Raw genomic sequence first — 23,564 nt, 5'->3', positions numbered from 1 at the left:
CTTTTCTAATGCTGCCCCCCCCCCTTCTCCTCAATGCAGCAATTTTGCTCCTTGCATTGGAGACAGCGGCTCGAGCTCAGGGAGCAGGGAGCAGGGAGCTGGGTGTGTTGGGAGTGTGTCGCCTCACAAGGGCTCAAGCGGCCATCTGCCACCCTACTCTGGCCAGCCTGATCCTTATCCTCAGCCCAGCCTGGCCCAGCAGGCCCGCCGTCTCATCCCCACAAAAAGGTTTCCTGCTGGGGGGTGTGGTCGGGGAGGGGGGGTTTGGGGAGACAAAGGCGGGAGGGGGGGGGGGGAGTGGAGCGCAGCGAGGCCCTTTGACCTGGTCCTCTGGCCCGACGGGGCAGACGGCGCAGACAGACAGCATCGTGTCTACTCCTGTCTTTTATCAGCCACACAGACCCCAGGGGCTGACGGAGAGACAGAGGAGGGGGATGGAGCAAGACACAGAAAGATGGGAGGGTGGTGGGCAAATGAACACAATGAAGAGACTCACACGGACTACGCCGGCCACCACCCTCCCTCCTACATTCATTATTGGGTACGGATCTCTCTATTCCCCACTGACTGGCTGCTGCCCTCTTCTCCTCTCTCTCGCGTGACCCCCACCCCCCCCCTCCTCTCCTGTCTCCTCATTTATAACTCAGTGTCCAAAACCAGACAGGCTTCCAGACCCTATGCAGCCAAGCACGCCCCTACTGGCAACGCAGTCACTGGTGTTTTGTCTGGGTTTTGTCATAGGGGCCCTTCCATGTTGCCTCTATGTGTGGGGGCTGGACGTCAGCCTGCCTATCTTCAATGTTAAAGCATTATCTCATTTTGTCAGGCTGGTGGCATGATTAAAACATTTCTGGTTAATGGTAACACTAAACGAGCAGAGCGATGCTCGTCTCCTCTCCTCCCTGGGGAGGCTGGCACCTAGGCAGTGGTGGTGAGCTTCTGGATGGTACGGTTGTAGTACTGGGTGGTGAGAGCCTCCAGTGGGCTCCAGCGGTGTGCATGCAGCTCAATGACCTCCATGAGGAGAGAGCGGGTGAGCTGGGATTCGGCGGGACACAGCATCTTGTCCCTGACAGCTGCTAGTAGCTCTGTCATCATTTCGGGGAGCTGCTCCTCCAGGAGATGCCCGGTGCTCTGCAACTGATGGAAAGAAGGAGAAAGAGCAAAGGAGTGAAGATGCAGGAGGTCAGAGAATGTGTATTTGTTACTGTGGATACAGTCAGACAGCAGAGGTTCACACACCCTCTGGCTATAGAGGCCTGGGTGTGCGTTTGCATGCCTTTGAGCCTGCTGGTAAAAAAAAAAGACAAGGCAGCAGATTGTGGTCTTTTCAATGCCTGGGTAGAGGTCACCTGCCCTGGCTCTTCTTCTACTTTAAGTCTAATTTGCAGTTTCTCCCACCACACCTTCTGCTACGCCTATGCCACATCATATATTGTGTTTATTCCTTCCCATGATGCGACATTCGTCTTTGCATTGGGTCAATATTCGAGTAGCTCCAGGAGTCGCATGGTGGCGTACTCGCTATTTGTGTGTGCTGTAACAAGAGCATCAACCTCATCAACCTAAAAGCAAAACAAACATCCTGAAAGGTAGACGCATAAAACAGGACGCCCGTTTAATCAGCCGAAGGATTGTTTTTGGTATTGGATCATACTCAGGCTTGTTTCTGACCACAGATCAAATGATACTGATGTGACAGAAAAGACCATCATATCTCACAGCTGCTTTAATATTAATGTAAACATACTCAAAGTAAAGCAGAGTGAGTCAGTAGTTGTGACACAAGCACACGCACAGTGTGTGTGGTTCGTACCTCCATGGAGCAGCAGAGCACAGCATCTTCTTTAACATCTGTGGATTCCAGCAGCTGTAAGAAACAAGAAAAGGCGCTGAAAATACTGAAACACTACAGCAAGTGGGATTTGTAGGTACTTTATATACAATAAAACAGGATGTAGGTGCTGATCAGCTGACGCGTGAAAGGAAACCAAGACAAACTCTTTTTCATTTAGATTTCTACATAGCTATTAAGCTCCACATCCTGGCCTCATGGACAGATGGTCGTGTAACTAATATAACATAGCAGACTGCTTGTCTTCAAGGTTTCATACCCCGATAACGATATCAGCTGCTAACGACAGAATTAGCATTACCTCCTTCCATCTTTGCCACATCGCGTGCTGCAGGCAAGGGCCTCTTGCAGAGTCTGAGTGTGCCATTTGTTGGAGCACTCAAATGTACTTTTGTGGCTCTCATCCATTGCCTTGATGGTAAAAGAGGTTAATAGTGTTTGAGTCTGTTAAGCATAATTAAGTGCTGTTAAGTAAGCCACTGTTGGTATCTGATGGTCCATGTCAGAGCTTTCAGAGCCAAAAAACATGTCCTACAGAAGCTACAGAAGGACCAGTTGTTTGGTTTTGGCTAATTGGATTGATCGAGTAGATCCGTTTTCATTTTAGTTAATAATCTGCAAGTTTACAGTATGCCTAGACTGATGTAAGCTTGAATACAAGGGCTCTAGGAAAAGCAAAGTAAGAAATGACTTCATAACTTTCAATAAGGAAACAAACATCACCATCGTCTAAGTTCTGATCCTCATTCAGAATGAGCTGTTTGCTTCTTTCCATCGTGTAGGCTTGATGGTATTCCACCTATCATTCGGGCCCAGTGGCTCCTCGGTATACTTAGACGGGCGTGGTGACAGCGTGGCCGTTTGATGTGGAAACTCAAGTCTCATCGTTCCCAGAGAAGGAGAGCTATGTGACAAGCAGCATTAGCTCATAATGAGGTCTCTGGGGAGCCGAGGGTGAAGTCTACACATTTAAAATCGCCTACTTTCGTCGTTCATCCTATCCATTTCAGCAGCCCCCCACTCTTGCTGCTCCAAATCATACATTCCATTGCTCCAAATTACCTTTGTATTTCAAGTCTGAAAGAAACTCCTGCAGGGAAAACCTGCTTCTGTGAGACTCCCTAACTTGGTCTCTGTTGCAAAGCTGAAGACCGGCAGCCAAATCTCTGCTTAGTTACATCAAGATAAATAGCTTACTACTGCTTTGGGATGGCTTAGTGTTCGGTCTGAATGAAAGAAATGCACCCAACATAACAACACCTAAGGTGCTCCATTAAGTAAAACATAGATAGTAGTTAGTCGAAACATTATGTGGTTCTGGCTTCATTAGTCAAACACGTGTTGGGGCGTGTATGACTCAATAAAGACGATACAAGTGCTGAAAGAAAGAAAAACTAGGCTGTTACCGACATGCACCGTGCTCCATTAAAATGATGACTACTTCAACATTAACCTGTCGTTGCATAGCAACAACAGGTCGAGCGTCACAACCAGCACTTGCCTTACAGTTACATTACATAGTGTTGCTCATCAGTCACTGCCTGTGAACTTTAATTCATTTAATTCATTTCATTAAGTCTCAGAGGGTCCAAGCCGTCTTTCAGAGATACCAAGGCGCATTATAAATAGATCATGATGTCCCCACCAGACACAGCATATGTGCCTGCTTTCTGTACTTTGCAACTCTAAACCAATATTCTAATAACAGCCTCTGTGGCCACACACAGGACACGGCTTCAGAGATGATGGTTTTCTGCAAACTAAGGCGCCCAGTTTTATTATATTTTAGAACATTCTATGGGCTAAGAAACTGTTTATGATTTGGCAGAGTAGGTGTATTTAAACTGTTGAGTGAACGTGTTACTTGGCTCAATCACGGTTCTAAATTTATACTCACCACAAAGTTTCTTAACAACCTTTGTAACCACAGTAACATGTTTAAACTGTAGCCAGAAAGACAGAAAAAGCTTTGCATCAAAACGCTGGTGTAAGACAATAAAGCCAAAATATTAAAACGTAGTATTTTATCATACCTATTCAACCTGTGCTACCATTAATAAGGATTTAAAGTATGCTGCTTTCATTTGTGGGAAATTACAATTCACCCCCAAAAGATCGATTAAAATTTGTCAGAAATCAGCTAAGCAAAACAAGACATCTGCTGCAAAACACAAACATGTGTGCAGGCAAATCCGCTTGCATATGCAAACGTGCGCACACAGACTGTAGCTGGAATCTGTCAACTACACGTTACTACAGGACAGTGAAAACAGCTTTGAGATAAAAATCAGGAACAATGTCTCAGGGAAATGGAGACTGTCAAACCAGCACATGGGTCTGCAACTTTGTGAACACACACACACAGAGAACAATGCAATACAAATATTTTGACATTGTTAAAGTGTGTGTTCTGACCTCAAGCATCCTTGGGCTGTGACATGTGCCTCTGCTGATGCTGGAATACGAGATGTGTTTGTGTTTGTGACAGCTCACACTGTCGAGCCTAACAAGGTGAGATGATGCCCTACATGTACAGTACAGTCAGTCAGAGTGAGGGTGGCATAAATTAGGTGCCGGTGAGGCACAAGGTGTGTATCGAGTACCAAACCAGATAAAGATGGGGATGGGGGTGGGAAAACGCATTCTGCCCTTGTACCTGTCATGGCTTGAGTAAACTTCCTCTGTGCTAACTGTCAACCTGACCACAGTCTCCCCTACTTCCTCTCACCCCCCCTTTCTCTGCTTGCTTGCTTCTCCTTTCAGTATCCCATCTGTTCGTAAACCACTTCTGTATCGCAGTGTGTTTGCCGCGGCTAACCTAACAGTTTCCATGGTGACCAGCAGAGTGTGCGTAAGAGCACGGCCGACGATTACAACTGAACCTGGGGTCAAATGGTTAACTGGAACCGATACTGTCCTGACTGTTTGCAGCGCTAACCAAAGCTCGCTGCGGTGTCTCCAGTCTAGACTAGGTCTGACCAAAAAACAGGAAATTCTGCTTGTGTGATATGTATCAATGCAAACACAATAAGAAAGAGAAGCACAGACAGGGTGGAACAAATGGCTATTAAGAAACGTAGACAAACCTCTCGTAGGCAGGTGTAGATAGGGCACACTAGCACCCTGAATGGCTCCCCAGAGCTGCTCCTCATGGTTCCAAACACCTCACACAAAAAGGTGATGAAGCCCAACCATCTCTCCACATCTGACTGCTGGAGCTCCTCACGATGGGAGAAATCCCTCTGTGGGAGGGTGGAGATATGATCAAAAACAAGAAATAAAATATCCAGAGATCTAGATTTGGTTTAGCAAAATTAGACTGTTTAATAAATGTGAAAAACAATGTCTGGGTGGGTGATATTTGTGTTAAAATCACCAGCACTGATGGTAATCATTATCATCTGTCTTTGTGATGGCAGCTTCAGTAGGTGGCACACAGATTAACCTCACAGCTTTAGCTACTTAAAGCCAAAAAAGTAGTTGAAAAACACATTAAACATATTCATTTTTTTCATCACCCAGGAGCAGAGGAGAATATGATAATGTGGTTGGAAAGTGAAGTGTAGTGTACTGTGTCAGTGCTATAAAAGTACTTCAGGTTAATATGGGTTAATGCTTAATGCACCGTTGTAAAGATGTTACAGAGCAGGTTAAACTGAAACTTTATTAACCGTCAGTATCTCAGTCTGCTTTGCGTTTTCCCAGATTGGACCACTGTGTTACAGATGTGCACTGGAAACACTTTTAGTGGAGCAGCTTGTTTTCTCACAGACTTGAAAACGCAGCCTTGAAGGGATCCAGGAGAAAATTCACTAACACGGTCGAAAACAAACATACCACATGCACTCAAAACAACTGCACACATCTCTCCCACCCCGAAGGACACAGCCATAGTACCTGAAACAACAAGGTGGCAAAAAGGGGAGACAGGCCCAAGCAGCAATAAATTTAATAAGACGATGTTATAGAAAAATCGGCAATTATAAAAAAAAAATCTTCCTTCCACAAAGGATTATTTTTCATAGGTTAACCATCTGTCTATGTTTAATCAAAGCAACAACAAACCACTACGCCTCTTTTAAAAAGCAGCACAGTCCCACACTAATTACCCCCATATTGAGATCCAGGGGTCTGGAACCAGCATCATTAATGATGGCCTTCGTGGGCCCACTCATGACATTTAAAATGTTTAAAGCGAAAAAGCTAAAATGTCAAACACAGGGAGGGGGTCCATGCTGGCTGGGAAGTGGGAATTAAAGTGAGAAATAAACGAAGAGAAGGGACCACACAGCTGTGATACAGTGGGGAGTAAACAAAAATGTGGGAAGGTGCAAAAAGATTAAAGTAGGGGATAAAAACCTCAGTCGCTAAAGAGAGAAATGTTTAAATGGAAAAAGAAAAGCAGGAGAAATGAGGGTTGAAGCATCTGCCCTAGACAAAAAGAGGAGTAGAAACGCAGGGAGGGGAAGGAGGAGACATGGCGAGGCAGCAGGTGGGTTAACATTTAGAGCTTGAATGTCACCTGAAGACAGCATGTGTGTCTTGTTTGCCTATTTCTAGACTGTCTGCCGCTTGGGCGAGGTTGTCTGGCTCCCAGGACGGAGCCAGGGATAAAAAGGAGGAGTGGGGTGAGAGAGGGAGGGAGCTGGGGGAGAGCGCAGGTAGCGGAGCAGTGGCCCGTGCCGTTCTGGGTGAGAGGAGACGATAAGATGGGGGCGCACAGCAATAGATAGCTCAGGAGTGACGGGGAGGAGAAGGAGGCGGTAAGTAGTAGAACGCCTGAGAGGATGGAACTGTGCTCGCTCTTAAGTGAGAGACGCAAGCTTAGGGCAGTGGGAAGTCTCTCTCCCCTGTGTGTTCAGATTAGCTACTTTGCCCATTGACATTTACAACATCACACACACAGTCGGCCCCCAACCGAAAGTGCTTTCCCATAAAAATGAGCTTGAATGAAACCACTGAAATTACTACTGAGATTACAGGATGTTCCTAAACATACTGTAAAAACTATTACAAGTTCTCCAAACACATGTATCGTTTTATTAAGTGCTTCTGGCAGCGGGTTTTAAAGGGTGAAAAGAACATGTTTCCATTTAACGTCCAGGAAGAGGAAATTTACATTATATTTATATTATGAACGACAGATTGTTGGATACTTTAAAATCCTTCACCTGTAGCATGTTGAGGAGCAGTGATCTGAACTTGGTCCCCTCCACCATGAACAGCGCCATCTTGTCGCACAGCTTGGCGGCCGTGGCGGCGAAGCTCCTGTCCGACACGGCCGTCGAGTAGATTGTGCTGACCACCTGAGCGAGGCTCTCCTCGGACCGCGCCGAGCACTGTGCTTCTTCCATGAAGGAGGCCAGCTGCTGCTCCACGCCGCTGCTGTTGCTCCTCATGCTGTTCAGGAGCTCCACCAGGCGGTCCATGCTCTGTGAGCCGGAGCCCGACGCCGCCACGCACGCCTCCTCCTAAAGCGAGACAGGACATTCGACAATGTGAAATGAGGCAGAACCCGTGTGAATGATGACAGCGGAGTTGTCACTTACCACACATCTTTTCGAGTAGCCCTACTTGAGAATCGCTGCTCTAACAAATGGCATTCAATTTATTTTCCCATCAGCATGACAAGAATTACAATCAGTGGCTTGTGACATGAGTCAAAGACGCTTCATTCCATTTTCGTTATCTCTCTGTGACTTCAGCACATCCCAATAAAACATAAGCCATCTCGCAGATAGTGATCACTGATTCTCTGGCATCACTCAGGATGTGTTTATTAATTCCTGCTTTACTGCCTGCTGGGGAGTCCTGTGCTGTCAAATCAAACCTCTGCTGGTGGTAACCAGTTAGCTGGAGGAAAAGGAAGCTGGGAGCAGCAGCACAGTGGGCCGATTCATTAGCTCAGTGCACACAGTAGAACAAAACAACTGTTCGATGGCTAGTGCTGATTTGGATTCTTCACCACCTTGGGGAGAACGTGAGTCCATCTGTATGTCAGTCTAAATGCTAAATAACTAAGCAAAGATCACAGTGTGTTTACATGTCAGTATATTAATTATATCAAATGTGTGTAGTTATAAGGCTGAATGCCAGCATGATGTGACATACATACTAATCCTGAAGGCCTTAATACTGACCGACAGCACTAAGCAGCTTTTAAGTACCTTGTCCTTTAGTCTCCTCCTTAGCCTCTCCTTAGACGACTGCAGCAAGCTGACTTTGGGCTTCTCCGACCAGCTCTCGCTTGCCTTTTCACTGTTATTAGCTGTCGGATCGTGGAAAACATTTGTAATGGGCGTTGAGGCAGATTTGGGTGATTCATTGAGATTCTTTGTGCTGTAGTCTTGAGGCGGTCGGATCTGCACGTCATCGGGTTTTACATTCTCAGTCTCTCTGTCTTTGGTTGTTCTTGGTGGGCCTCCTTTATCACCTGTGGTGTTTGTCTGTCCATGCCCCTGACCCTTCTGATTGTGGTGCCAGCGCCGGTTCTGGCTGTATCCATGGTGTGGGGGTCCCCCCTGGCGCTGGTACTGGCGCGGAGGCCGTCCGACACTATTGTTTCTGTTATCTCCCAGTTCTGTTAGATTCTGCTGCTGTTGGTTTGGGGACTGCTGGGTTTGATCCCTCTGGTGCTGTGGTGACTGCTGTAATATCTGCTGAGGCTGCTCCTTCCCTCCTCCGCCACCTCCTCCTCCTCCTTGAGGCCGCTGCTGTCTCCTAGGATGAGAGCATGTTTCAGTTAATGTAGGTGAGAGTGCATCGCATTGTCACACTAGCAATATTGAGAGCCTAAAACCTCTTCTTTTAAAATGTAGTTTACCTTGTTTTGTGCAGTACTAACTAGTAAAACAAAAGCCCAATGTCTGCTTACATGTGGATGCACAGTGTGTCTGAGCTTTCCTGTATATATCCTGCATAGCCCTGTCCTTCTGATGCAGTGGCGCTGGGCTAGACAAGCCGCTGACATATGGGTCAGGGGATTAGTCACCCTGGCACGAGGAGGCAACCTGTTATCTCAGACTCAGCTTGCTAGCGCACTGGTCTTTAGATGCAGCCAATTCCTTAAGTGCTTCTCACACCATAAAACACACTCAGTGCAACACATCCTAAAATGTCAGTCCTGCAATAAATTCTGACTTTAGGAAGGTCACTGCATTCTACAGAGACATCAATAGTATCAATGAGGTGGACATAAGAATATGGCATTCAATACTCAAATAATATGTTATATTTATATTGCTAGAGTGTTACAGTCACACTGAGTTAGGTTTAATGACCAGAATCCAAGGAAGCCTGCAGATGGCAAACAGCTGTTAATCTGATACAAATCACTTCTGAAAAATCCAAAAATCAATACAAAAACAGAAAAAATGCTCAACAACTGCAGTAAAACAAAGAGGTAATTCTGAATAAATGCTAACATGAATATAGGACGAGCTGACAACACCACTACTTAAACCACAGCTAATTAGATGAACCATCAATAACTGCAAAGCAATTCCACAGCCCTCAACCAACACCAACAGTATTATCTCCATTTAGGTAATTATAATATCTGTGTATGCAGAATGTCAACGCTTGTGGGCTGCTGGAGCCGTGCATGTCTGGCCAAAGAGATTTCAGTAATGAGGTGTGAAAGGCCAGGCTTGGGGCCTTATTGCCTTATTACAACAGAGCTGCACCTAGGCTGGCATACAGGCTATGCAAGCCTCCTCCACACATGCTCTGCAGACTATATATGTTCCCCATGTCCTGATTGCATGATATAAACATCTTCAACACATTCCCTCACTTGCTATATTAGACACTTGGAGGGCAACTCTACACAAAAACTCACAGGAACATCAAACAGACTTATGACCAGGATTTAGGTCTACGTGATGGAAATTCCATGGGTTCCTGTTAACACCTCCAGTTCACCTGTTTAAAGTCCAGAAATGTTTAGGATTCCAGAGCATGTGTGAAAGGGGCTATAGTCAAATATTTTTCTGGTTGCATTTTGCTGTGGAAGAGCAGAGCGAGGACAAAATGCACTAGACGTTCTCCACATCCAAAACAAGATTTTCTCTCTTTGAATACACGACACACTTTGACACAGACATAGTACAAACATAAAACAGCTGTTGTTAATTGATTCTGTAGTTGTTTTGCTTTTTTGGGGGAAAAACATTCCCAACATCATGTACATCCTTCTTACTGTACATCTAGAGAATTAAACTAAACACCCACTCTGTTAAAATTTAAATGCAAATTTACAGTAAATTATTGACTACTAATTCAATGACTTTCACAGTATCCTAGTGCATGTAAATTGACAGCTCTGTACTGTGACTTCAAAGAAAATGACATTAAATTACTGTGAGTTAACAGTGTGCTACTATTTATACAGTAAATGTACCAAAATTTACTGTAATGACAGTATGCTTTTGTAAAATCTTTATATTAAATTGTGATTTCTATGGCTTTGATGTTACAGCATTTGCTGTACAAATAAAATATCAACATGAATTGATATGTGAACATGTGAATTTACAGTAATTGTTTTATGACACTGCTGTGAGGTCACAGTATGCAATACTGTAAATGTAATACAACTATAACTAACTATAAATTTACAGCAATATTGCAAATTTGATTTTGTTTAGAATCTAATAAGCTACAAAACTAAAACAAAAGTAACCACAATAAAATCACTTTTACTCATTTATTTTGCCAACATTACACTTAAACTAATAATAATAATAATAATACATAAACACTAATGACAATAGTAATATGTAGAACATTCAGAAGCAATTTTCTGATGAAGGTACTTTCTGATTGATGGGTCAACGCTGCCTCTTTGACTTTGAACCTCTCTGGGGATTAACGCCCAACAAGCACCTGTAAAAACAAGATCGAGAGCAAAGTTATTAGTTTTTGACGAGAGACTAAAGTAATATAAAAAAGAGATAAACTATTTTAAAATGAGGGTGACATTACCTTTGGCTAAATTCCAGGGTGCAGGAAGCATCTTCTGCCTTCTGCAGGTTAAAATAGCTGTCAAACCACTTGTGAAGCACCTGAAACAATGAGACAAGGCCACTATGCCCCCAAAATAGAACCGCTTGCATTAAAAGACAACTCTGGCCCTTACATTAATTAATGTTAAATACCGGTACAAGAAAAACGGCGTAAGAAAAACTAACTGATAACGAGTAACGCTAAAACGTTCCAAGTCAGGTTAGCTAAACTAAGTTAGCACGTGCTAAAATGGAGTTAACAACAACGCTTACGGTTCTTATGAGTCTGTTCAAAAACCAGCGGCCTCAAACCTAAAATTACTGTAAATTACTGTATAATCACGTTGTAACTTCAGGTGGCGGATACAAAACGCCATATCGTCCAGTTACTACAGTAAAGATTACACATTCATATCAAAAGGAAAGGTGAAAAAAGAACTTATAACTTACCTTAAACGAGGGCCAGACAGAAGCAAGATCAAATCCTGTGACGCAACAATATTGTAATTTATTGTGAAGTATCACTGTTAAATATTGTAAAACCCTGGTAATATTTTACTGCGAAGGCTCGGCTCTTTAAAGGCTGCTTATCTTGATCCAACAGTGATGCAGGGAGGTGAAGAGTGAGGCAATAATAAAACGTTAATCACATTAAATGAGTCCAAGCTCCGCAGCAGCGTCAGGGTTGCTGTGATTGACCATTCATCAGTCACATTACTGCCAGGGAGACGTTTGCATTAAGGATAAATGATGGGGCCACAGATGAAATTTCATCTCAATATCTTGATACTTAGCAAAAGATCATGTCTGGTGTGATCAGCCATGTAATCAAATAAGAATGATAACACCTATGTATTAATTTTATTTAAATGAGGTCCTTCTTTTCTTAAGTAGTCTTATTTTTGTTATAACTTTTTCTGATTTTGGTAAAAAGCAACACCAAAAAACTGGATGAGCTCCTTTCTGTCTCATCACCTTGTATCTCATTGAATTCGTCACTAACCTGGCTGAGACTTGCCGCCTTCCCTCAGGGCCAGTAGGCAGAAGTATGGTTAACTGGTCTCTGGTGAACTGATCAATCTTTCTACAAGCAGGACAGGAGGGTACAGGAGATTGGAAGGATGGAACATGACAGATGGATGAAGAATGGAGTGGACGGGCACAACAATTCGTAGATAGCGGGGCAATTTTTGTAGATTGCATGCAAGGAGAGGACAGGAAATTATAAAAAACACACACACAGAGGGAATGCAGGAGGGAGCAAGCAAGACAGAAACAAAAAAAAAAACAACTACAAGTTGATAACTTTTCTCAGTTGACAGTTTATTAAATATTGCACGATAAAACTAATGTAGTCAAATAAAACAATGACCAAAATTAAGGATAATTCAAAAAAGGAAAGGTTATGGCTGTTAAACGAAAATACATTATTTTTACCTGGGTTTACCTAATAATCTGCCAACTGAGTGTATATTGTTCAAATAATATGTATAAAGAATGCTTTGGGAAAAAATGAAAATGGAATGGACTGAATCAGTAGATATGATAAGGGGGGGCAGCTGATACTGTTAGTACCTACCGCCTGTATCTACTGATGATCGATTGGGACTGTTGCTGTGTCTCTACATGGATGTGGATGTGACCCAGACTAGAGAATTGATTGGCCCAGGGGAGGAGAGAAGGCTGCAGGTCAGACAGTTGATAATGCGGCCGAAGTTTCATACAGGCCACGACTGCCTGTCTGCACTACTACATCACTTTCTTATTATTTCACAGTTTAAATCTCTCTCTCTCTCTCTCGCTCTCTCTCTCTCTATATATATATATATATATACATATATAAAACATGCATGCAATAAGGACATTTAGATAATAAGCCATTTTTCGAGTTTGTATTGTAATTAATTATTTGTAAGAATAAATATTTGAGTTTTTTTGTTACATTTTATGCGCACTCTCATTAGAAGGAGCAGAAATTAATCACCATAATCATCTATGTAATAATTAGCACTGCTACAGCAAGTAATGCAGGTCCCATTAAGCCACTGCAGAAGAGAGAGCAACTAAAGATGAAAACAGCATCCCTGAAACATCACATCATGAGGAAAACACAATGAAAATATGCAGCACATCTTATATTCCATATATTGTCTTCTACGTATTTTGCAAAACGCAATCATTTACAGCTGAAAACTCATGTAAACATGTCTATCATAAATCTGACACCTGTTTACCTTTACACGCGTGCATCAATACATGCATGCACACACATTAAACACATAGAACTGGTTTTCCACGTGCTACTCAACAATCTTATTAATATATATTTAAACACTTGTGGAAAGCTCCTTGATAATATAAAAAAACATTTTAAAAAAAGAGCAGAGATATTAAGCTAGCCTATTAGCGCCATCTATACCTCCTTTCTGTTTGGGAGTAAAAGCGGGTAAGCAGCACATTCCAGTAAATCACAACTAATTTCAGCCCTGCTTGACATGCCTGCTAAAGTAGAAACACATGCGCTACCTCCCCTTTCTTTTCCTTCCTGCCACAGCCTGCCTACGCTTTTCCTTTACGCAGTTTCAGTCTCTTTCAGATTCTTCCCCCATGCACCATCTTCAATACAATCCTCGTGCTTCGCAATAGTACAACATTGTGCTTTATATTTTCAAATTTCCAGCTCCAGTCCACCTTCAAAGAGATTGAACTGTATTGAATTATTAATAATGAAATGTCATTCTTGTTTGTTTATGGCAGAAAGTAAAGTAATTTACCCATATTCATCCAACTGAGCATCCAGTGGTTTATTGCACTGGTTTTGTTTCACTAGTACACAAAAGGTTGAGCTTGTAAGACAGTGTTTTCAGCTGATAATAGAGTTTGTGCTTATAGACTTGTTTCGTATTAACACGCCCTACATAATCAGATTCATTGTAGGTAAATCAGTAAGGGACACAAAAAAGACTAACCTGTATAAGACTTCACATTTAGAATAAGTATATACTCTAATATAAGATAAGATCTACTGACAGGAGAAGAGGTTGCACCTTGTTAATATTTCCACCTAACATAAAAAATTTAAACTCATAAAGTCATATAGCTTTGAACAAAACAAATTATTATTGTACCAATACACAAGGATAAAAGTGCTTTTGTCCATTTGGCGCGGCTAAAATTTCCTTGTTAGAACCACAAATACAACCAAAATATTTCTCTTTGCCTGTCTCTTAGCAACTGAACAGTTTTCCAGTGACATCAGGGAAGGGTGGGAGAGAACAAGAGAGAGATGTTTTTCCCTCTTAAGGTCCTCAATGAAGTCAGACTTGGGTGAAATTAAATTTTAGTGCATACAATTAGAGCAGATGTGCAAGTACAGAAACAGAGTGCCAGAGTGGCAGGCTTTTTGGAAGAGGGCGACGGGTTGTGGCATAGCATGAAAATTAAATCCATAATCAGAAAAAGAGAGAACACCTTAACAGTGTAGGCAAACACAAGTGACTGAATAATTAGCTTGACATTAGTTGAGTGACCTAACCTTGAATGTGCAATGAATATTTGTTCCCATCTCCTGTCAGTAGTGAGGTGTGGAGCCTGCATTCCTGTTGTGACATTGCTTTGGCTGGGGAGACGTTATGACTGTGAGATTGGCTGTGCACTGACATATGAAATCAACACATACAGCAACATTTCCTTTCAATGAGGCAAGTGTGTGCGTATGTGCTGCGTGTGCATGGTTGTGTGTGTCACTACCGTTGGTTCCTCCTGCGTCTGAAGAGCTTTTTGGTGTGTGCGATCTCAGCCTCATTAGGAAGAGGTGGAAAGACCTGTTAAAGACACAAGAAGATTTATATACCGCTGGAAAACATCAGCTGAGGGGACCAGCAGAGTTCCTGTGCAGCTCCATGAATTTCATTGAAGGATATTTCCTGTATACTTTGTGTGAATGGACACTCTCTCAACACTCTGCTGCTGCAGCCTAATGCTGCTGAACATACAGGCGGACCGCTGGGATGAGAACCTTAGAACCCAATGCACGTGTTTATGTCGACGTGAGGTGTGGACTGACACTAGTGACAGGACAGCTACACGGCGTGACCAGGGTGTCCAAAACCACTCCTCTGCTTGCTCGCCACCCAAGTGGTGGCCAAAGGCCAAAGTACATGTTATTATCATGGAATACACTTGTCAGTAATTGTCTCTTCTACGTCACGTCCTGTAAAACAATATCCATATATCATTCATTAAACATTAACCTGTCAATCAAACAATATACCCTCATTAGTTCAGGAGTGCTGTGTGAGGTTACCATGGTTATAGGTGGACCAGCAATGTCACATTAAGGCACATTTAGATTTAAAAATAAGTCACAGCAGCAGTAAAGGTAGATGTGTCAAACACTGACTTTTTATCTATTACTTTGTATATTATTATAATTATAATACCATTTTAGCATCAATTGATCATTTTAGCTAGGCTTCCTGCAATTGTTTGCTGCATAAATTAAAATTGGATAAATTAAATAAATTGGATTAGATAAATTACTTTACTTTCTTTACTTTTTTATTTTTATACAGATATTTTTCCATGATGACAGATAATTTGTTGGTTCTGTCTATAGGTGGTGATCATTCATAACTGATCTGAACTGCAATGTTGGTAGAGAAAAAAACTTTGAGAACAAACTAGGAGGCAACTTGATAAACCTGTAATATGAAACTTGTCTTAAGTCCCTTCAGTTTTCAGTACATAACCACATACAATAATGGATTAAATACCTAAACAATAACAAGCATCCATGTCAATGTTCATTTAATGTAATTTGGGTTTTATATAGTGATAAGGGTGAAATAGTGACAGTGTTGTGCAATAAACAACTGCAGGTTGATGCTAAAAAACCCAAGATTGCAAAAGAATGTGACCACAATCTGCAAGAGGGTAGCAGAGTTCTGTGTAGTGTTTTCTCTATATACATTGTTACTCAATTGTTCTTCCTTTCTTGATAAAAGAAAACGAAAAATGGAACTGAGAGCAAATAATCTCATGATGAGTTGATGTTCTCCATTTTGTGACAGAGCATCTTATTTTGTGACTGTTTTTTGTCATCCTACTGTACCTTCTTCCTGATTTTTAGAGGCAGTTCATGTTTAAATGTTAACTTGCCTTGCTTTTATTTTCTTAAAATAACAAGAAGTTGAAAGAAGAGATTTGCACATTTACTGTACGGGATGATGTCTTTCTTCACTGCGGCTTGCAATAAGAACTGGTTTGTAGTAGTACAGAGGTTACGACAACCTTTTCCTGATTCACAGCAGCATTCATGTGTGAACGTAGGCCACACACAGTATCTGCACAACACCGCCTTAGATTTGTATCAACTCAAACAACCCAAGGCCTAAATTCAGCTACTTTCTTTTGCAGCAAATGTCTGTAGAATTCAGATTTCCCATATTCACCGTGTGGAGTCAGACCTGGAGAAAAGACACACTGTAGATATTCAAATGAGAGCAAGCTTGATATTTGAGACTGGTGCTCACAACATGCTTGTCTTTTAGAGAGGCTGCTGATTGAATCCAGATGCGAGACAGAAAGTGTGTGTTTATGGCACTCTATTCATGTGGCACAGGCAAAAAAAAAAAAGGGGGGGCAAACGCAGACAAGCACACTTAACTGCAGGTTACGATACTGGGACCGGATTGATTCAAAAGACTACCAATATAAACCCTAAAGCATTATCTGTAAAACTGTCTTTTTCTTCAGACTTCAACTACTTGCCACAAAAAGAATTCGACAGGAAGAAAAAGTAGGTGGAGAAACAAGAAGAAGAAGAAGAAGCATGTTTAGCTACTGTAGTTTTCCTGTAGGATATCATTAGCTGTAATTCTGCCTCCAAATGGTAACCAGATGACAGCAAGCACGCACGAATACACTCTATTACCATGTGGATGCTGCACACTGCACACGTTAAATAAAACACTTGAACAAAGTGCTAACACAGTTCCATTGTGAGTTCTTTGCACAGGAAAAAATGTTGGGAATAAATAAATATTGCAAACGATTTTTCGATAATATCCTTGCAATAAAGAATGACTGGACTTGTATGTGTTTATGGCTTAGAGGAGCACATGCTGTGTGTGTTAACATGCCATCTGCATGCAGCGGCCAGTGTAGGATAGATCAAAGACAAGCATGTGCTGTCCTGGTCCCCAGCCAGAGGACCTCTCACCCTAAGGCAGGCAGAGCCCTGTGGACGTGACAGGGATGGTGAGGGAGTGCTGGCGGGTGGGAAAACACAGCTCAGACAGAAACACAGAGATTCTATTACTGATTTCTTTACACTTGCAGAAGTGCAAATTCTTCAGGAGAAGCAAATGAGATAATGGATGGATGAATTATTTTGAAGGCCACAGTTGGTTTATCTTAGTTATTTTAAAGCACAAGCATCAGATTACAAAAAAAAAGAAGCATGTCTAAGCTGCAGGACCTCACCACGCCAATAGAAAACTAACTGCCTCACTTTGAAGTTTGTCTTCAAGTTCTACAACACTGACTGAGTTGTGTGTTTGCGTGTGCATTGTGTGCAATCTGCCTTGAGAGGAAGTTGACGTGTCCCATAACATTCCAGGGGAAAATCACAGGTCATTGAGGCTACCAGCGATGCTAACAGAGAGGATGTGTGCTTTTCACAACAACTGCTTATGAACACGTAGCTCCCGAGCAACGTCTTACCTTTACCTGCATCAAATATTTTTGCTTTTTAAATGTCTGACTTGACTGCAGAAGGCCAAATATCACAACGCCCTCCCCCAAGAAGTATTTAAAGAAATGTTCATGCTTTTATTATTAGTTCAACAGGGTCACAGCCCTGGGTCACACACAATTGTGCTTCCATTCATAACAATGACACTGCTTTACTGTGAAAGGGGTATAAGTAACAAGGAAGGAAAGTAAGGAAATGAGAAACGCGAACATGTGGAGAATAGAAACGCAGAATAACAATTATAGAACTTTCTCTGCAATGGCATAGAAAGTGAAGTGCACGTCTTCCGGTCTCTTCGGGTGTAAAACAATTCTGGTATGATGCTCATTCAGCCAATCCATTGTTTCCCTCAGCTTATTTATGCAGTGAAGGACCTGAGCCAAAAGCAATAAATTTAAAACTGCCCCAGGGGTGGCATTATAGGACAGGTTGTTGGGGGGAGAGGAGAGAGAGCGAGCAAGTGTGACAGCAAGCGAGACTGTAGCTACAAGACCGAAAGCACGTAAGACACAAGGAAGCAGAAATACATCCGCGCACAAAAAGGCTCGGACGTGTCTACATGGAAGTTAGCTTTCAGCCCCAAACCTGTTATAATTTATACCCTGACAATTCAGAAAAAGCTGCATAATTCATAACATGCGGTTGTGATCATGTTAATGCAGCAGCTGCTTAAAAGGTAAGCAGAAATGGAAGCTTACATTTGAACTAGATTGCTTTGGGTTTGGAGATCTGCGCCATCTTTCATGATCCCCAGTTTCTTTTGTGTAACTGACCCTGCAGCTGGTGTCTGCCAGTACAGCAGCACAGAAAGAAGAGATTTGAGGTGCCACAGTCAGGTATTGAGGGCGATTGGCGATAAGAGACAAAGATGTGAGGTCCTGACATCCATGTCTCATTTATTAAGTGATCTGAGGCATGGCCTCGGCAGACCACAGACAGGCAGGCCGGCACTTCAAAGGACCAGGGGTCTGGTTACAGGAGGAGACGGAGCCCTTGTGGGATTAAAGTGTCAAAAAAAATAAAGGAAAAAGCCTTTAGTTCTTCATAGAAATGCAATCACGTGACAGTCACTGCTGCAGCAGCAGGTTTCACATTCTTACAGCTTTAATTTAGACACGTCTGCCTGATAGATAAAAGACTTTATCACAACGGCTTCCTCTGTTACATTACACTCACATTCAGCTCGATGACCAGGTTTACCATTCCCCACTTTTGTGTTTATGTATTTGAGCTATGCCCTATAAGAGAACAGGCTGATTTAATACTATCAGTCAAGAACTGACAGCTGCAGCAACTTACTAGGAATAGAAAGTAGTTATGACACTGACCTGTTCCTATACATCAAGTAAATAAACCAACCGGTTAGTGAGCACTTAACAGTTTTCCTCTACATAAATGACCTATAAATGTTATTTTAACAAAATGATGAAACCAGATGAAATTGCAAATGACTGTTGCAAGAATATCAACAAGAGAGTCAGAGATGGCTTTAAAAAAACTACAGACTCATGTCAAGAAAGAAGAAAATAAATTGAAATCCTGAGAAAAGAAAAAAAACTTTTCAACATAACTTTTCCTGTTGGCATCTGATCACATATCAACTCAGGAAACTAGTGGAATATTGGGCAAGCAGGCTTTTTGTTTTTGGTTTCTGTGTCTGAGTTCTGTACTTGAGTAACAAAACACAGTTGTTGTCAGTAATAGATACAGTGTAGAAATTATGTGTAAAGACTTAAAACAGATGAATAATCTCAGCTCTGAATCACACTGCATTGTGTTTTTACGAACACAAGCCAAGATGCATATGAGAGCGAGATTTATATGCTAGGCTATTGTTTAATTCTCAGGGATTAGTCACAATTTTCTGAGATATGCTGCAAACATGCATGTACTCTAGTCCCTGGGTTTTCTACTATACTTGATTCCTGTGCAGAACAGTGTCTGTTGGTGATTAAGCCAGCAAGTGTACGTCTGATAGTCTGGGAGCCAAGCAGCAACAAAAGACAATAGCCGGAAGAGACCACAAAGAGGGGGGGCTGCTGGTCATCGTGACCCCTAACTTATTGTTTTGCTGCCCACCAACATTTGAAGGATGGAGGGGACGACATAAGAGGAGGACAGAGTATAATGATGGCAGCAGAAAAAAGGAAACGGCAAATAGGAAGAAGCAAAAAGAGACGAGGTAAAATGGTGGTAGAGAAGACATGTCTTTTCTATGATGGACAAATTTGTTTGAGTGGAGCAGGAGGAAACAGGAAGAGTAAATATGTGGGGGAAAATACTTTGAGGAAAAAGCAGAGAATGACAGCTGATAGACGGCGCCCACCCCCAGTCCCTTCTCAAGCGGAGTCCTGCTTCGTAGCACGTACACTTCCAGACAGAGGGGCCAACCAGTCTGTAATATCTCAGCTCCAGACTCGGGCTTTGTTCCTTTGCTGGATGGCTTTGTTCACAGACAGGAGACCGGATGTCCCCTCAGTGACTAGTTGCTTTCTTCCCCTCCCTGTGGTCTCAACCTGCCCTGGTGTTCCTTCCCTGGTGCCATTGAAAAAAATAATAAGAAGCTAACCAGTGGCACAAGGGCAGTCTGTAAGAAGCCATTTTAAATCTGATTGGTTATAGCTTAGTGTCCACAGAAAATGACTACATGAAAGAATGACACGGGTCTGGAATGATGTGTGTGCAAAATTAACCTCAACAAGTTACATGTCTTTAACAAAATATGCACAAAATATGATTTACTTGTTTTTGTCAAAATAAATGTAACAGTTTTGACACACGCACCCAAAAAGCTGTTGATGTGGATGAGCAAAGGTTTGCTGGCATTACTTCAGGTACAGTAAGTGCTGAAAACACCCACGTAGACCCACACACATGCTCGCGAGTTGTGGTTGTCACAACACGGAGCAGCGCGTGGACGCGGCAGTGTTGATGAGCTAAACAGCGAGTGAGTGACAGGAGCTGTGGAAAAATCTGGAGACTATAAAAAACAACACATGTCGAGGGCTGCTACTTAGCAGATATTAAGTGAAGCCAGCTGACAGAATGATATTCAGAATAAAATTATTTTCCTCACTGCACCTCTTCATGGGACAGCAGACCAGAAATCCTTAGATTGCAGGTTTTTATAAAAACAATGATGATAGTAAAACCATAAAATTATACTGTGGGTTTATCAGGTAACTAACACTTCAGCAGTATTTTGTTGTTCCTCAATTATCTTTGCTTCTTAAAATATACTTTTAATTTTTACTGTGACAAATTTTAGCTCTTGTAAATTGTAAATTTCTTTATTTTGTCTTATTTACACACAAAGAAACTGCGTCCTTCTTCGATAAAAGTATAAATTGTACACTCTGCGGATCTGTGTGCTGCTGTGTGCATTAATTTAACTGATCAAATACTTGTTCCCTGACCCCTGAACGCTTCCGTCATTACAACCTCACTCTGGGCGTGAGGGCGGGCTCATTGTATGTGCAGCTTGACATTCCAGCAAGGCCGGCAGAGATGCAGCAGAGTCTGAGGGCAAAAGGAGGAAGCCCTTTCCTACCGAGCTGCTCACACACCCACACACATACAAACAAGATGTTTTCCGCATCCCGGGACTGTTTGTAAGTCTATTATGGCTTCTGCAGAGGGGAAGTAAGTGTTTGTGCTTTGTTAAAAGGATGATGATTGTATATATGCTTCAGTATAGTTTTCATGAGAAACACATTATCATTATCTTCTCAGGAACAAAACATACACAATGTCAGATCAGATCAGAAGCGACATGTGTGCAACTTTAATGTAAAACCACTCAATTCCAAGTAAAAGCCCCAATTTAAATCTGATCTAAAAGTACCTAAGAATTATAAACATCAGAAATAAATGTGACCGCTTACCATGACTATCAATAAATGTAAGCCATGATTTGTCTGTATCATTATTTTCACAAAAATCTACACAGATGAATATGTTTATTAATTCTCATCTGCCTTTTAGTGAAAGATTGGCTAAACTGCCCCTGACCATGGGATTTCCACAGACCTCCCTATGATCATGTCCTCATTAGTTTAATAAGGACCCTAAAGTGCTATAGTTTTTAATGTATACTGTATATACTCATGTGGAGCCACTAGGGGTCAGCCTAATAACATCAGATGTTTCATGTGAGTTCCATGTTTTCAATAGCATCTGACCAGTAGATGTCACCAAACGTTACTACTCTCAACTGTGAACTAGTCTTAATAAAGCTATGAAATAATAGTTTTTTAAAGACCAAGCTATTTTTTCTTTGCAATAATGTTTTATGTTATCAGTGTGAACTTCATCATCATTATAGGATCACTGCTTTCGTTTGTTGCTCTTGTTATGTTTTCATTGCACCACCAGAGGTCACCTTCTAACGATTAATGAAGGAACTTTTTTCTGTTATTTAAGGTTCACTGTGTCAAATCTTTGAAGTTGCCATGAGAACTGCTTCATGAAATACACAGTTGCATGTTGAATGTAACAAAAAAATCTGTAACTCACAGAGCGCAAATGGGGTAGGAACCTCTCTATGTCATTCATGTCCAGGCCGTCATCGTCCTCAAACATGTGTTTATTCATCCTGAGGAAAAGGACATTTAAGGTCATGAGCTTTAACCTAATTGCAAAAAATGCTGTCTTAAAAACATCTAAGGCAACATTTAAGGCTAACAAAGCAGATCAAAAGACCAGAGGTTCAGATTACCCCTCTCTGTCAATGTGTGGTAGATGCTTCGGCGTTCCCCTGAAGTGTTTCCTGTGGAAATGGCTGAAGTCCAGCTTCTCTGGTTGCACGTCCCAACCTGCACCTCTGTAACACAGACAAAAATACAGCTCAGAGTTTAGACGTGGTCAACATTCACCAAAGGATAAAGTTTGAGAAATACTGTAAAGCTACTACCAAAAAGAGTATTTGTCTAGAGAAACAATCTTACATGCAACATTTAAATTGAAACAAAGTATTATATCTATATCATCTATTATGTTTTATCTGTAAAAAAAGAGATATAATATTATATATTAAGATTTTTCCTCTTACTTACTTTTTTCAGACTCTAAGCTACAGCAGAATTGAATGAATAAGACTGTTGCTTCCACCCAACAGAATCCTATTTAAATTCATAATGATGCTTCCTAAAATTAAATCTATTCTACGTCCCTGTCAGCAGGAGGCCGGGTTGCCTGCATCGATCCTTCAATGTGGGCTCTTACACCGTTTGCCTAGATGTGCCAACGTGGCTCATAATTCAGGTATCCGAAGCTGCCGTGCGGCCGTTACCATGGAAACCAATCCTCCCTCAAGCCTAAGTGATTTACGTCTCACTCATTTCTTGCCTTCCCTTTTCTTGCTTCTCTAGTTTTAGGTCGGGCTTGTTGGAAAAATTTGTCATACTGAGGATGGGGAAGATTAAGACTTACATACAGATGACAAAGTTAAACATAAAAGTGACTGAGACTGGAAAAACAAGAATAAACCTTCTATTTGAAAAAGCTACGTACAGTACGTACCCGCGTGAGTCCATTGTGTTTGCAGCCCATATGTCTGTTCCTAGGATGTCGAAGGAGCCATCTCTGTTTCCATTCTAGTTGGCACACATGGAAATAAAATGTGATGATATGATACAATGTTGCATCTATACACATAATCTATGGCATTTTCTGTTGTGCGCTGATTTAATTGGTCATCTTTGAAGCACACTGAGAAGGTCTGGGCACACAGAAGGTCCAAAAAGGAGCAGTACCCACACTGAAGCATTTGTACCTTAGCAGGCCCTTGAAACTGGTTGTTTCGACCTCTGCTGCCAGAGCGTGAGCCAGAACCAGGTCTGGACCCTGAGCTGGGCCTAGAGCCTGTACTGCCATTACTGCTGTGCTCCCACTCATCCTGTAGAGTTGGGAGAGAGGAACAAAGAAAGGTTTCATTAGCAAGTCTCAG

At 42.0% G+C, this 23,564-nt stretch overlaps 1 protein-coding gene across 8 annotated transcripts in view; it reads right to left on the bottom strand.

Annotated features, from left to right (window-relative positions):
* Positions 1-303: 303 nt before the first annotated feature.
* The window catches only part of ctif (CBP80/20-dependent translation initiation factor), a 31,320-nt gene continuing 8,059 nt past the window's right edge, over positions 304-23,564 (bottom strand). For 3 of the 8 annotated variants that reach the window (XM_055513394.1, XM_041073184.2, XM_029169327.3), the window contains 13 exons: positions 23,391-23,513; positions 23,129-23,211; positions 22,335-22,439; positions 22,133-22,211; positions 14,611-14,684; positions 14,396-14,479; positions 12,440-12,508; positions 11,864-11,944; positions 8,023-8,575; positions 7,027-7,326; positions 4,942-5,097; positions 1,817-1,870; positions 304-1,140 (listed from right to left, as the gene is read on the bottom strand). In XM_055513394.1, the coding sequence (XP_055369369.1) occupies positions 919-1,140; positions 1,817-1,870; positions 4,942-5,097; positions 7,027-7,326; positions 8,023-8,575; positions 11,864-11,944; positions 12,440-12,508; positions 14,396-14,479; positions 14,611-14,684; positions 22,133-22,211; positions 22,335-22,439; positions 23,129-23,211; positions 23,391-23,513 (1,983 nt within the window). In that variant the 3' untranslated portion in view covers positions 304-918. The remainder of the gene's footprint in view (positions 1,141-1,816; positions 1,871-4,941; positions 5,098-7,026; positions 7,327-8,022; positions 8,576-11,863; positions 11,945-12,439; positions 12,509-14,395; positions 14,480-14,610; positions 14,685-22,132; positions 22,212-22,334; positions 22,440-23,128; positions 23,212-23,390; positions 23,514-23,564) is intronic. The other 5 variants (XM_055513395.1, XM_055513396.1, XM_055513397.1 and 2 more) reach the window with 5 other exon arrangements.

The sequence above is a fragment of the Betta splendens genome, chromosome 12, assembly GCF_900634795.4.
Source record: "Betta splendens chromosome 12, fBetSpl5.4, whole genome shotgun sequence".
Taxonomy (NCBI): domain Eukaryota; kingdom Metazoa; phylum Chordata; class Actinopteri; order Anabantiformes; family Osphronemidae; genus Betta; species Betta splendens.
Note: the sequence above shows the minus strand (reverse complement) of the source record. Positions and strands in the feature narration are given on the sequence as shown.